General features: G+C 27.0%; 1 protein-coding gene across 1 annotated transcript in view; it reads left to right on the top strand.

The window, feature by feature from the left end:
* The window catches only part of LOC100200977 (peroxisomal targeting signal 1 receptor), a 44997-nt gene that overhangs the window by 16113 nt on the left and 14159 nt on the right, over positions 1 to 14725 (top strand). Inside the window, exons 2-9 of the mRNA XM_065798940.1 lie at positions 639 to 662; positions 2249 to 2345; positions 2590 to 2658; positions 2787 to 2964; positions 3465 to 3549; positions 3829 to 3921; positions 6178 to 6230; positions 11476 to 11530. Coding sequence (XP_065655012.1) covers positions 639 to 662; positions 2249 to 2345; positions 2590 to 2658; positions 2787 to 2964; positions 3465 to 3549; positions 3829 to 3921; positions 6178 to 6230; positions 11476 to 11530 — 654 coding nt within the window. The remainder of the gene's footprint in view (positions 1 to 638; positions 663 to 2248; positions 2346 to 2589; positions 2659 to 2786; positions 2965 to 3464; positions 3550 to 3828; positions 3922 to 6177; positions 6231 to 11475; positions 11531 to 14725) is intronic.

Below are 14725 nucleotides of genomic sequence, written 5' to 3'. Positions count from 1 at the left end.
AAATAGTTTTTTTAGTTTTACACTATAATGTTTTGTATCATATCAAAAATACATCAGAAAAACAATCGTCGTAAACGTTATTTTGTGTTGTTTCTTTATTTTTTTCATATTTAAAAAGTTTCTTTGTAACTCTTCTTCTTTATAAAGTTTGCCTATTTAAAAACTTTCATTACTCTTCCTTTTTCTTCCTCGTAAAACTTTTTTTTTTAAGTTGAAAAAATTAAAAATCACACTAAAATAGCTCCAAGCGAGAGGGCAAGTAGCTGTAAAAACTTTATTAAAACTTAAATAAGTTTAATACTTTTAAAATTGTTTTTGTGTTGTGTTTTTCAAATTTAAACAAACTAGTTTTTAAAGCTGTTTATAAATGAAGATTTAATTTAAGTTTTAAATAAGTGTGTATCTATTATTTCACTTTGATTAAATCATATTTTTGATACTAAGTTAAAAATGCAACTATAAAAACATTGCTTAATATACAGTAAATTAAAAAAAAAAAGTTTTTGATTAAAAATATAAAATTTAAATAGCTTTTTAAAAACTTTAAAAACTAAAGTTCTTTAGTTTTTTGTTGCTTTTATTTTTTTACTGTTGTTTTTTTTACAGTTTTTTAAATACGTTTTTTGTTTTAATTTTAGGCAGAGTTTTCAACAAGTCATCAGGTTTGTTTCAACTATTATCTGATCTTTTAAATTATTTTTTTTTAATAAAGTTTTATAGTAGTAACAGTCTATATATTGTTACTCTTGCATGCTTAATACATGGGAGGGGATGTTTGTTAATTTTTATTTTTTATCAACAAAAAGATTTCATCTCAAAACTAAAAACTAAAAAAATCAGTGTGATGTGGCCTTTAAAATTAGAAAATGTATATGTCATTGATCAAAATAAAAACTTTGGTGTTCTTTAAAAAACATTGACCTATAAAAAAATCTCATAAACCTCAATTTGTCACCTCAGTATAAAACTTGACTAAAGTATAAGCATATTAAATCCTATTGAAGTATAAGCATATTAAATCCTATTGAAATTATAATAAAACAGCTGTTAAAAAATGCCATTTGACCAAAAGCCATTATAGTATTAAATTTTTTTATGTGTGTTCTGTATAAAAAATATTAATTTGGATTTACAAGGTTTTATTTATAGACTGACAATAAATTGAAATTAGATTTAAAAAAATTCCTACCCACCCTTTTTTTAACTTCCCCCTGTTTATCAGATCTGGACTAAAATTTCCACCCCCTTTTATTCCTACCCCTCCTCTTGTATTAATTATTATTTGCAAGAGTACTTCATCAAGGTAGTAGCAGTCTATATATTGTTAGTTCATTGAGGCACTTTTTATTAAATTATATTTTTTTATTAAAACCCCCTGGTTATAAGATTTGCACTAAAATTCCCACTCTCTTCCTTTGATATATTCTGTCTATATATTGTTAATTCATTAAGGTAGTTGATATAAATACCTGCGTGTTACTTTATAATTGCAAAAGTGAAACCATAAGAGATAAGGGGTAATAATAATCAAATAAGGGGGAATAATCATCAGAGATCAGGGTGAAAAAGAATTTTTGACAAATATTTCACATCAATCTATTTTAAATGGTAAAATAAAATCAGTTGAGGCTTAAGTTAAATGTAACCAGGAGATAATTTGTAATTTGTATCAGATTTAATAGAAAACTTTGAAAAAATAGAAATCAATATTTTTCAGTAATAAAGCTTTTTAAACTATTGTTATTGATCACACCAAGTGTTGCTAATTTTGAGCATATATTTTTTGTGCCTTATTTTCTTTCACACTAAGCAGAGAAATTTTATGTCTGTGCCATCTTTAGATAAGTTGATGCGTTTGATGTTATTGGATTAGATAAATTTAATGATGACATGTGGTAGTCAATCATCAATAGAAATGATACAAAAATAAAAATTAAAATTATGATTATTTTTTAAATAATTGTAATTATTAATTAAATGCTAAGAAACAGCTGTTAGAGCTTTTCTACAGGTGTGAATTTCACAAATTTTCTTTGTGCAGCTTAATCATAATGGGCTGCGCTGGGTAAAGAGCTGAGGAGGTTGGGTAGGAAAAGTACAATCTGCTTTAACAGAATCCCCCAAACTAACACTGGGTTTGGCACTGGTACTAGTTTTTTTTTTTTAAGTTTATTATCAAAATAATAAAAAGTGTAATTTTTCACAATTAAAAATTAACATAAATTAACATAATTAACATAACATTTAGGAAACCTATTCTTTTGTTCCTCAAACTTTCAACATGCAACTATTACTCAATGAAATGCATGGTATTGAAAAACTCTCTAATATGGCTTCTGTAAAAGGTAAAAAAAATTTTAATGTAAGTCCTTTATAACAACTGTTAACAAAAAGCTGAATATAACTCCATCAACTGAATGTTACAACAACAACTGAATATTACAGAGACAGCTGAATGTAACAGCAACAGCTGAATGTTACAGCAACAACTGAATGTTACAGCAACAACTAAATTTTACAGAGATAAGTAATGATTTAATGACATAAGAACTCCATGCAGTTGTTCAATTTTTTTTATTTTTACAATAGAGAATCAGAGAACAGATTGTGAGAAGATATCCAATGAGTGGAAAACGGAATACTTTGGAAACTGTTCTGGTAAAGTGTTTTATCTTTATTTTCAATTTTAATTTTAAATTTTTTTAAAATTAAAACAAAAATAATTTTCTTTTGTTTTATTGAAGTTTTTGAGTTTAAAATGACTGAAAATTAATTATTTTTTTTAGTATTAGAAAATTTTAAAAATGATTTCAAGTCTCACACTCATGGTTTTCAGTCTTCTATTTATTGTCCATCATATCATCCATCATTATATCGTCCACTTCATCAATATGGTTTATACCATAAACCAAATATGAATGTACAGCAAATCCAATGGAGACCAGAATGTCTCAATGAAACTAGGTAAAAAAAACTTTAATATAAAATAAAGAAAATAATTTAAAAATAAAATGTTTTATTTTAGAATTATTAGGTGTTATTTTAGAATTATTATCAGTGTTGTTTGGTAATTATTAACAGTGTTGTTTGGTAATTATTAACAGTGCTGTTTGGGAATTATTACCAGTGTTGTTTAAGAATAATTAACAGTGTTATTTAATAATTTTTAAACAACTGTTTTTTGAAATCTATACATAATCTGTTTAATTCATGTAAATAAATAAAAGGGTTTATTTTTTGGCTTACTGTAGCTAAGGTCTTTCACTTTTAACATTTTTTTTTTTTCTTTTTTGTGTGTTTTGTTTAATCTTTTTTAGGAAATGTTTTTTTACTGATTCTTTAAAAAAAGTTGTTATGATTTTTTGTTAATGTTAAAAACACTGCTAAATATTTTTAGTAATATTTTAAAAATACTGCTAGAATGTTTTTGTAATATTTTAAAAACATTGCCAGAATGTTTTTAGTAATATTTTGAAAGAAAAGTTTTCTGAAGAAAATAGGACTGCTTGTGAAATACTAACAAAAATTGAAGATGAAATAAGTGCTGAGGTAAGTTGTTTTGGTAAACAAATTAAATGAAATTTTTATACATTAGAGAGATATAAGAATTATTTAATGGCAGAGGTAGGGTAGAAAGTTGTAGGAGAACCAAAAAAATTTGAGATGTTTAAATAAAATAAGTTTTTTTAATTGAAAACTTGTTCAATTTAATTTAAAAAAATATGTTACCATGGTAACATGATAACATTTACCATGTTACCATGGTAAATGTTACCATGTTACATATTTAAGATGTTTAGCTACATTTTATATTTTTTTATAAAAAAGGAAGATCAAGCGAGCAACTGGGTGCACGAATATGCTACAAATTACAATAAAAATCCTGCTACTATTGTTGAAGATCTCACACAGTCTTTAGATGTTTGTTGCTGTTTTGTATTTATTTATTTTGTTTTTTCTTAGTTTTAATTTTATAATTGTAGTGAAAAGGTTTTTGTAGTAATTTAATTTTAAAATTGAGTTAAAATTATTTTTAAGTTACACGGTTTATTTTCTTAAGGCCATGTCACCATGTATTTTAAGATATGGTTGATTTTTGAAATCCTGTGAGAACATTTTACCATTAATAATAAATAATAAAGTGAAAAATATGGGTATCCAATTTATAGTGGAGATAATTTATAGTGGTTCTGGAGATATTACTTATTAAAGTCTAGCAATTAGTGTAAGTGAAAGTGAAGAATGTTACTAATGTGAATTTGTGGCAGAAAAGTGAATTTGTTGCAAGAAATCTATCAAAATTGCTTATATTGTTTTTTTGTTTTTTTACTTTTGATATTTACAAATATATTTTACCCACTCTTTTGTTGATGCAATAAAAGTCAATGATGAAATGACAGGGGCTATTCTAGACCTAATGAGAAATAACCGAAAACTTTAAAAATGTAATATAAAATTAATGTAAAAAGTTCATAAATAAAATATATGTACACACATATACATATATGTACATTGACATATGTAAATGTACATTGACATACGTAAATGTATGACATACTTAATGCGGTAGTGGTGTAGTGGTAGAGCGCTCACTTCATAAGTGAGAGGTTCCAAGTTTTATCCCCACCACGTCCCTGGTAGTACCATGCTGAACTTGTTTCTCAGCGAAGCAAAGCAGCTTTGTTCATCAAGGTTTTTGTTTTAGAGTTATAGAGTTGAGAGAGGGTTATAACCACAATTGAGTAGCCTCCTCGTCTGTAGTGGTCTTCTCAGCCTTGCGGAGATGATTTTTAATAGTTATGAGATGTTAGTATGAGATATAGGAAACAAAATAATGTAAGAAAAGAATATTAATTATGTTTGTAAATGTATTTATTATTACAATTGTTAAATTTACAAGTGCAAAAGTTCCCAACCAATTCGTGCTATATTTTCATCACATATTTTATAAAAGACTTAAATTAATATTTTTTAACCATACCCAATAACTGAGATGGCCATTTTAAAACTTTCACAGGTCAAAAACCACTGTTTTAACAACTTGGATTTGTGTTTGGGATTGTTATCTTGCTGAAATATCTAATTCCGTTCTTAAACCATGTTCTATAGTTGGAGTTTGGTAATGAACGTTATTTCTTGTGCCAATGCAACGTTGTACATGTTGTTTCCCATTGTTTCTAAAAAGTTGTACATGTTGTTTCTTATTGTTGTACATGTTGTTTCCCATTGTTTCCCATTGTTTCTACCTCCAAAAATCTCTTATATGCCCCTGTATGGAATACTGTTATCACATTGGGTTGGTTCTTCTAATGATGCTCTTTCTCTTCCAGACAAGGTCCAAAAATGCATTGCAAATGTAGTTGGATTGGCACTATCTGCCAAGCTTGAGCTTTTCTCCCATCATCATAAAGTTGCATCTCTTTCTCTTTTCTACAAATACTATCATGTGCACTGCTTAAAGGAGCTTTTATCTCTAGTTCCATCAACTAAAATTTATTCTGGCTTGGCTTGTCATTCAGCAAAGTCTCATTCTTTTACTGTATCTGTCTCTGCATGTTCTAAAAACTTTTATTTGTCTAGTTTTTTTCCCACACTTCAACCTTTAGGAACTCTCTCCCATCTTTATGTTTTTCTGACTCATACAACCTACAACTTTTCAAATCTTCTGTCAACCATTTTATTACTCTTTAACTCTATTCATTTTATATACTAGTAACTCCTAACTTAAAAATGTTTATTTGCAGCCTTGTTGGGAATGAATCAGAATTAAAAAAAAACAACTGATTCATAAAGAGCATAAAGAAATTTTGTAAAAACTTTGTATTCAAACTTTATGAAAGCAATATTTGGATTTTTGATTTTATTAGTTAATAAGACATTAAAAAGATTTAATAATTTTTAGCTATTTTAAGAGCACATCAAATAGCAATATCTAAACACCAGTTTTGAATTTTATGTTCAAATTTTAATATTTGCTTCTAGTTTTTTGTTTTTAATTTATGATTCTCCAAAAAGACTAGTACTAGATAGGTACTCCAAAAAGACTAGTACTAGATAGGTACTCCAAAAAGGTCTTTTAAGTAATTTAAAACCTACCAATTTTGAGATACATGGTGAAAAATTTTTGTGTGTGTATTTTTTTAGATTTGTTATATATAAAATGAATATTGAATTTAGGGGAGTGAAGATTACTGGGTTAAACTTCAAGAGAATTGGAATGAGTTATTCAGGTAACTTTAAAAAATGAACACATACTTTAAATAAGTTATTAAACCTGAAGATTTTTTTACTCTCTGTTTTTTTAAAATACATAAATTGTATATAATTATAATAATGAGGTGTCATGATTATGCTAAGAAAAATTCTGTTCTTCTATTTTTTATATGCATTTTTATAAGTCTTTCTTAAAAATATACAAACCAATATAAAATATATATATATACAAAAACCAATATATTATAATTAAGAGCATGTATTAAAACAAAATTTAAATAAATGTAAAGACAAATTAACTTAAAAAATAAGAATGAAAAATATTGTAATAAAAAATATTTTTTTTTACAATGCTTTTCTTCTTCATTTTTTAAAGATTTAATTTAAAAGTTAAATAAATTTTTTTGGTTTATCAACTTTCTTTTTAATTCAATACAGGTTTGATGATTTTAAAAGTATAAAACATCAGTAAAAAATAAAATAATTAAGGTGTATGAAATAATTTTTATATTTATTATTATAACATTCATATTAAAAATATTTAATTATCTAAAGCTGTTATCAAAAAGAAACTCTTTCAGATATTGAAGTTTCTGAAAACTCAACATCTATATATGGGAAAGCATTGTAAATTGAAATCCCCAATAAAATTTGTAATGAAATCGTATCTAATAAATGTTGTTATAGGCAAAAAGAAAAGAAAAATATTAAACAATAGAAAAAAAAAATGGGAAGGAAAAAACTTAATAATAATGTAGTAATAATTAATGATATGATAATAATTAATGATAATGATAATAATAATAATTAATGCACAAAAAGTAAGATCAAGTTTAATAAATTCAAAAAAATTTAAAAAGTTTTTAATTCAATTAACTAAAGATTAAAGAAATTATAAAGTTCAAATTGAAAATAGTAACCGTTATTAAAATTTTTAACATTTTAAATATTTAAATATACAACTAAAATAAGGTCATATTCACATGAATATATGAGATATGGTTATATTCACATGAAAATGTAAAGTAAGGTTATATTCACATGAATATATAAGATATGGATTTACCAACATGTATAAAAAAGGTTACCCCATAGTGTGTTGTTTTTTATAAAGTACTTGGTAACAACTCTATTAAATCCTCAAAGCTATTCACTTAAATAATCAAAATTATAAAAGATGCTGATTTTCAAAAATTTGTTTTATACTATATTTTATTGAGTTTAGTAAATAATCTTGGATTATTTACTAAACTCAACAGAATATAGCATAAAACTTTGACTCAAGAAGTTGTTTTACCATAAACAAAAGTTTGGTAGTTATTTAGAAAAGAAGCAGTAAACAAATAAAAATATATATTTCTTTATTAAATACTCTATTGCACAAAAATGTCATCATCATCAAAGATGATATTTTATCAAGCATTTAAGAAAATGCTATTAATGAAAATTAAAAATCTATATGTTTAACAGTTGAATGAATCTGCAGTTGAAACAAATTTAAGGAAGAATTTTTTTTATGATCTATTTTTCAAGTGTGAACCCTGTGTGAAGAATCATCAAGTTTTTGTGATGTAAGAAGCGACACAAATTCCACTTGAAGAATTTATAGATAGAGAAAGATACCCCTGCCAAGAATTTCTTGAAAATAGCACTATTTAGTAATTTCTGGTTAAAAATGAGAAATTAATATTCATTATCTTTATCAATTGCATTTATAGTGCTTTTATGACAACTAAAATTAGAGTTGTGTTGTTCTGACTTGTTATAGTAGTGTTGTTCTGACTTGTTAGAGTAGTGTTGTTCTGACTTGTTAGAGTAGTGTTGTTATGACTTGTTAGAGTAGTGTTGTTATGACTTGTTATAGTAGTGTTGTTCTGACTTGTTAGAGTAGTGTTGTTCTGACTTGTTAGAGTAGTGTTGTTATGACTTGTTAGAGTAGTGTTGTTATGACTTGTTATAGTAGTGTTGTTCTGACAACTAAAATTAGAGTTGTGTTGTTATGACTTGTTAGAGTAGTGTTGTTATGACTTGTTATAGTAGTGTTGTTCTGACAACTAAAATTAGAGTTGTGTTGTTATGACTTGTTAGAGTAGTGTTGTTATGACTTGTTAGAGTAGTGTTGTTATGACAACTAAAATTAGAGTTGTGTTGTTATGACTTGTTAAAGTAGTGTTGTTATGACTTGTTAGAGTAGTGTTGTTATGACTTTTTAGAGTAGTGTTGTTATCTATTGCGTTTAGAGTAGTGGTTATGACTTTTAAATAATTTGGCTGTCAACTAAAATCAACTAATACATTTTTGGAATTGGCTAATTCGATTAAAAGTCGACTTAAGGAAATAATTTTTTTTTAAATATGGGAATAAAGTTTTTTCAAAATATGTTGAAATAAAAATAATAAAGTGATTTTTATTTGCTTTTTATTTTTTAACATCATATCATTTAAGTATTAATGGAACAAAGTAATATTAGATCAGGGCCACTCCAATAACAGAGCAGGGCCACTCTGACAATGGGAGAAATTATCCTCAAACCCCAATGATTTAACGACCTTCTTAAATACTTGCTAAATACCAAAAAGTCTATACAATCATATTTACAATGTAATTATATAGATGACATTTATATTTTATAGCTTCACAATTTAATTTTGTCTCAGTCCCCCAGGGCCCCAAGTCAGCTTGAAATAGCCCTGTATTAAAGTATTTATGAAAGCTGACTCAGGGCCACAGGGCCCCGATTCAGCTTAAGATAGCCCTGTATGAAAGTATGAAAATCTCAACATAGAGTAAACAAACAAAAAAATTAATGAAATCTTAAACAAATGTTTAATTAGGTATATTTATTGCTGACATACTATGAGTTGTATAAAACTTTAAAATAGTAAATAAAAAGCTAGGTAGCATGTAAAAGTTATATGTTATAAACAAACAAAAACTAAACATTGAAAAAGTATAGAATAAAAAAATAGAATAGAAAGTAAGAATAAAAAGATATAAGGATTTTAAAATTAGTATTTGACTAAATTGACTTTTTGTTGAATAGTAGGCAATCCATATACAATAGTGTACTGTAAATCCATAGACTTAAAGTTTTCATATCATATATAAAAAATAAATTTTTTGTGTTATTACATTACTCAATAGTATTTGTTATTAATCTGTCTGTCAATTTTACACTAAGTTTTTAAAACTAAGAGGTTCTTGAAGAATTTATGACATACTTTGCAAAATAGGTTAGAAACCGCTGCACTTAGAAAAGTATACAAGTAATGTTTTTTATGCTAATATGAATATATAATGTTCTGTAAATTAAATAATAAGAATATAAAAGCATGTTTTGTAAATCACACTAATAAGAACAATCAATATTTTTTTAATTATGTTAATAAACATTTGCAACTAAACTTTTATTAGCCTGCGAACATTTTTTATAGGCGCATGTGGATTATGTCTTAAAAATGTACTTAAATTTACTTTTATAGTGTATTTCAATAAATTATAAATAAAGTATCAAAAAATAATGAAAATTATCAAAAAATAGTATCAAATTTGAAAAGAGGTCAATTATAAATGAAATAAATTCAAAAGATAGCTGACTATTTTCTATAGATGCAGTTCACATTTTTTAACAAAACTATCAAAAAAAATATTTTTATTGCATTTTAAGTACTCGATTGGACCTCCTTTGCGTTCAATTACTTGATAAATTCGTTTTAACATACTTCCCACCAAGTTTTCCAGAACTTTTGGCTCCATATCGGCCTAGCATTCTGATACCGCTACTTTTAGATTTGCCACAGAGTTATATTGCTTCTGGTCAGCATAGATACGTCTTACAATATTCCCCAGATGTTTTCAACAGGATTCAAATCTGGACTGCGAGCAGGCCACCACATTTGCTCGTTTTTTTTAGTTTCAAACTAAAAAGTGTACAAATAATGCTTTAGTCTTGTTACTATTGTGAATGCTGGCGTTGTCTTGTTGAAAAACAAACTTTTTGCGTCAATATTTGTTTTTAAATGGTATCAAACATAATTTTAGCACATCAATGTATTCAGAACTTTTTATTTTGCAAGATGTAAATGCTAAATTTAACTTTCCTATTGCACAAAACCCAAGCCAAACCATCAAAGATCCACCACCGAAATTCCTTGTCAAAAAATATTTGGGTTCTCTCCTCAAATCTCATCAGTAGCCACTAAAACCATCAGGCTCATCAAGATTAAACTTTTTCTTGTCCAAAAAAATCACCTGGTATTCAAAACAAAAATATTTAGCTATTTAGACATCTTACGTATTCATGAGAATTTAATCTAAAATTTCTTACTTGTTCCCAATTGCGTGCCATGTTTTCGCGGGCAAACTCCATCCGTTTCTGTTTGTGAACAGGCTCCAAATTTGGTGTTTTATTCATTTTTGATCGTACAATGTGTGGGCTGTCTTTAAGAACTTTCCTAATCGTCTCCTTGCAAACATTTAAACCCAAATCTGACTTAATTGTTTTCAAACTTTTTGATGAATTTGATGCGAGTCAAACAATTCTGGGTTTTTCACGGCCTAAAACCTTAGATTTTTTTGGTTTGTTTTTGATTGTTGCATAACCTGTTGGATTTTTCAAGAAATTATGGATAACGTGATCTGATCTCTTCAATCTTCTAGCTATTTCTCGATTTGGAACTTTTTCTCGGTGATAAGCCAATATTTGACATTTTTCAATATGGGTAAGGACTTTTCCTTTTGGCATTTGGTTAAGTTCAACTTAATTTCGACTCACAAAATAAAAAATACAACAGAATATAAGAAATTTGTGACAAAACTCGTAAAAACTATAGTGCGTCTATAGAAAATTGCTCGTCAAAACTTGTAAAAATTTTAGTGCGTCTATAGAAAAATGCCACGTTTATATTAAAAATTTAATTATTTTAATACAATCAAGACAATAATCAGATGCATAATGGATTATTGTTTTCTTACATATACTTATTTAAAAGTACCGTTAGAACAATTTTATTACCACTGTAACATTGTAAATCTGCTAAATTCTACATGCATCTATAGAAAATGGTCGCAGTGTATATTTATCTTGGAAACATGGAAAGTTTGGAAATAAATTGTGATTTATTTAGAACTTTGCTACTGCATGTAGCAAATAAATCACAAAGTGACTTGATGTTACAATTGAAAATTTAAAATTTTAAAAGCTTAAATTTTCATTGAAGTTTTTCATTTAATTAAAAACTTGAAATATTTCTTTAATTTCAGTCAAGAGCAATTTCAAAATGAAGAAGAACTGTTTTTAAATACATACACAGATAAAGTTTGTTTATTTATTTTTGTATTTTTTTCTCATGTTTTGTATTATTTTTTTATGAATTCTGCATAAAAAATTATAATATACATCATAACAAAAGTATTAGTTGTTTTAATTACTATTAAAAACTTTTCAAATTCCTGAACTTCTTTAAATTTATCTTATTTTTAATTTCATGAATTTAAATTATAATTGATTATAAATGTCTTCAAAAGTTTTTTTTATTATAAACTTTATCTAATTTATTAGATATTATTAATTTCACATACTATTAGCCAAATTCACTTGCTGAACACTTATATTTGATAAATATTCTACATCTTAATATACTTTTAGATTTTTAAAATGGTTAAATTTTTAAAATTTTACATTTTAAATTTTAAAACATGTTAAAAAATGTGTTTAAAAAATTGAAAACATTTTTAAAATTTTAAAACATGTTTAAAATTTTAAATTTTGTTGTGCTTATGCTTTAATAAATTGAAATCAAAATATTCAAATGGTCAATTTAAATACTCGATTTAAGTTGAACGAAATTTCCAATTTCGGTCAACTTAAATCGTTTTCCGAAATTGGAAAATGTAAAACATGAATAAAAAAAACCCTAGTGATATGCTGAAACAAAAATACAAATCAGCAAAGATAAAATTATATATATATATTTTTTAAATTTCCAAAAAGGCTGCAAGCAACACTATTAAGTTGGGAGTTGTAGAGAATAGAGTTATAGAGCAAGTAAACAATTGACAGAAGACTTGAAAAGTTCTAAGTTGAAAGAGTCAGGAAAACATGAAGATGGGAGAAAGTTCCTAAAGGTTGAATTGCAGAAAAAAAAAACTAGGCGAATAAATGTTTTTACTGTATGCAGTGCCATATTGCAGGGACAGATGCAGTAAAAGAATGAGACTTATGTGAATGACGAGTCAAGCCAGATTGAGTTTGAATTGGCAGAACAAGTTATAATAGTGACTTGGAGCAGCGACCATGATAGTATTTGTAGAAAAGAAAAAGACATGCAACTTTATGACAATGAGCAAGAGGTTCAAGGTTGGCAGGTAGAGCGGGTCCGATGTTTAAAATGCATTTTTGGACTGTCTAGAAGAGAAAGAGCATCATCAGAAGGATAAAGTAGGATAAAGAGTAACAACCTTAGAAACAATTTGATTTCAAAAATTTCTTAGATACGCCATATGAAACAAGCTTATTAAGAAGACTAGCATGCCAAAGTTTGTCAAAAGCTTTAGATATGTCCTGAGCAATAGCTCCAGCCTCTCCGCCTCCACTAAAAGATTTTGTCTTGCCTTAAAGAACGATAAAATCTTTTTGTCACAGGAGTTAGTAAGTTAACCCTAGAGCAAGAGGATTAAAAATTGTATTGTCTGACAGTATGTTATTTGACTCAAGATGGGGTGTAAGAAATTTGTTGATCAAAGACTCAAAGACCTTGCTGAAAGAAGAATGAAAGCAAAAAAGATGGGATGATAATTAGAGAGGTCAGATTTTTTGAAAATTGCAATTGAATGATATTAATTAATAAATGAAATAATTGATGCTAATAATAGAGAGACGACTAATTGGAGGATTAGTGGAGGGGTCAGAATGATTTCCAAAGTTCTTTTAAATTGGAACCAGATGCCATTTTCCAACTGGCAGGAAAACAGGATTCAGTTAAGTACTTATTTAGCGAAAATTGAAGAGAGTTCTGGTAAACAATTTTGTAAGACTATGAAAGGAACATTGTTTGGACCACAAGCCATAGAAGAATTTAATTGAGATATGACTTTAGTTACGGAAACTGGAGTTTCAGCCCAAGACATCAGCCCAAAGATCGTCATTATGAAAATCATGAAAAGAATCCCAGTCAGCTTTAGAGTAATAGTAAGTACTGCGATGATAGGGTGAGTCGAAAGAAGAGGTATGAGATAAAAGATCTATAGAGATCATTGCATGGTCAGACCAACCTAGGGAGAAAAAGGAGAAACTGATCACAAGCTAGGGTCAGAGACAAGACAATACAAAGACAAAAAAAGGAGTGAAAGTTAATGGTTAGGGTTGTCAGTATAACAAATCACAAAGTTAACTCTCTGAGTAAGAGATTGAGAAATGTAGAAGTTATAAACTTTAGTGTCAGCAGGGTGCCAACACTGAATCTGATAAAGGATTAGTGGAATTTAAATTAGACTTACTAAGAGCAAGCAAGTCTAGTTAATTTTGAAAAAAGTAAGAATCACCTGATGGAAGTTTGCTTCGTAGACCACGAATATTTGTAAAAAATATAATAAATAGTTAGGTGGTAGAGATATTTTTTTTAATCATTTGGGTTACTTTTGACATGATTAAAGTTTAAAGAGAACATGAACAATTTAAATAGTGATTGTCTCAGTCCTGTTAATTAACCCTAAGTTGTAACGCTGGGCTCCTTATGCGTCCTCAACAATGCGCAACAAAACCTTTAACAAGGACATCATCCATGCGTAACATGGCACTGTTAATACTCTGGTATTTTTCAATCAATCAAAAAGTTTTATTTAAATCAATTGAAAAGTAAAACAACTGATCTCAAATAGTCACTATATAATTTTTTACTCATAGATTTAATGCATGTAACATTTAACCAGGTAACTATTTTAACTGAAACTATTTTGCAACTTGTAGCATTCTTTATGATTTTTCTGGTAATTTGCAGTTACCTTTCTTTTTATGGTCATAATATCTGTTAACAATTTCTTCACTAACTTTATTAGGTGAAACATCTTGTCTGATTAACATTCAGCTATGATTTTAGGAGTTTTAAATGAGAATGCATTGAAAATATATGTTTGTTATTCAATAACAATATTCAATAGCCTATTCTGCTATTACCTTCAGTTTATCTCTTAGCTTTGAATAAAGTAAATACATTTGCATTTTGTTTTTTAATTAGTTGAAAGTACTGCCAAAAGACTCTTTTTCTATTTTTTTTATTCATTTAACACATCGCTCTTTATAAAAATTATGTTTTCAGTTATTTAACTCATTGCTTTTTATAAAAACTATCTGCATTTTTAGTCATCGTAAATTAGGAACTAATAGGAGCAGTGACTGTAATATTTATTTGATTTTTTTTAATAATAAAGTTACCATTCTTACTTTTTTCTCTAAAGCAAATTAATTTCTAGACCAGACTTGGAAATGAATTTGGCCACAATACATAGTATTAGT

This window comes from Hydra vulgaris, chromosome 06, assembly GCF_038396675.1.
Source record: "Hydra vulgaris chromosome 06, alternate assembly HydraT2T_AEP".
NCBI classification, from domain to species: Eukaryota; Metazoa; Cnidaria; class Hydrozoa; order Anthoathecata; family Hydridae; genus Hydra; species Hydra vulgaris.
This window is presented reverse-complemented; position numbering and strand designations above follow the sequence as displayed.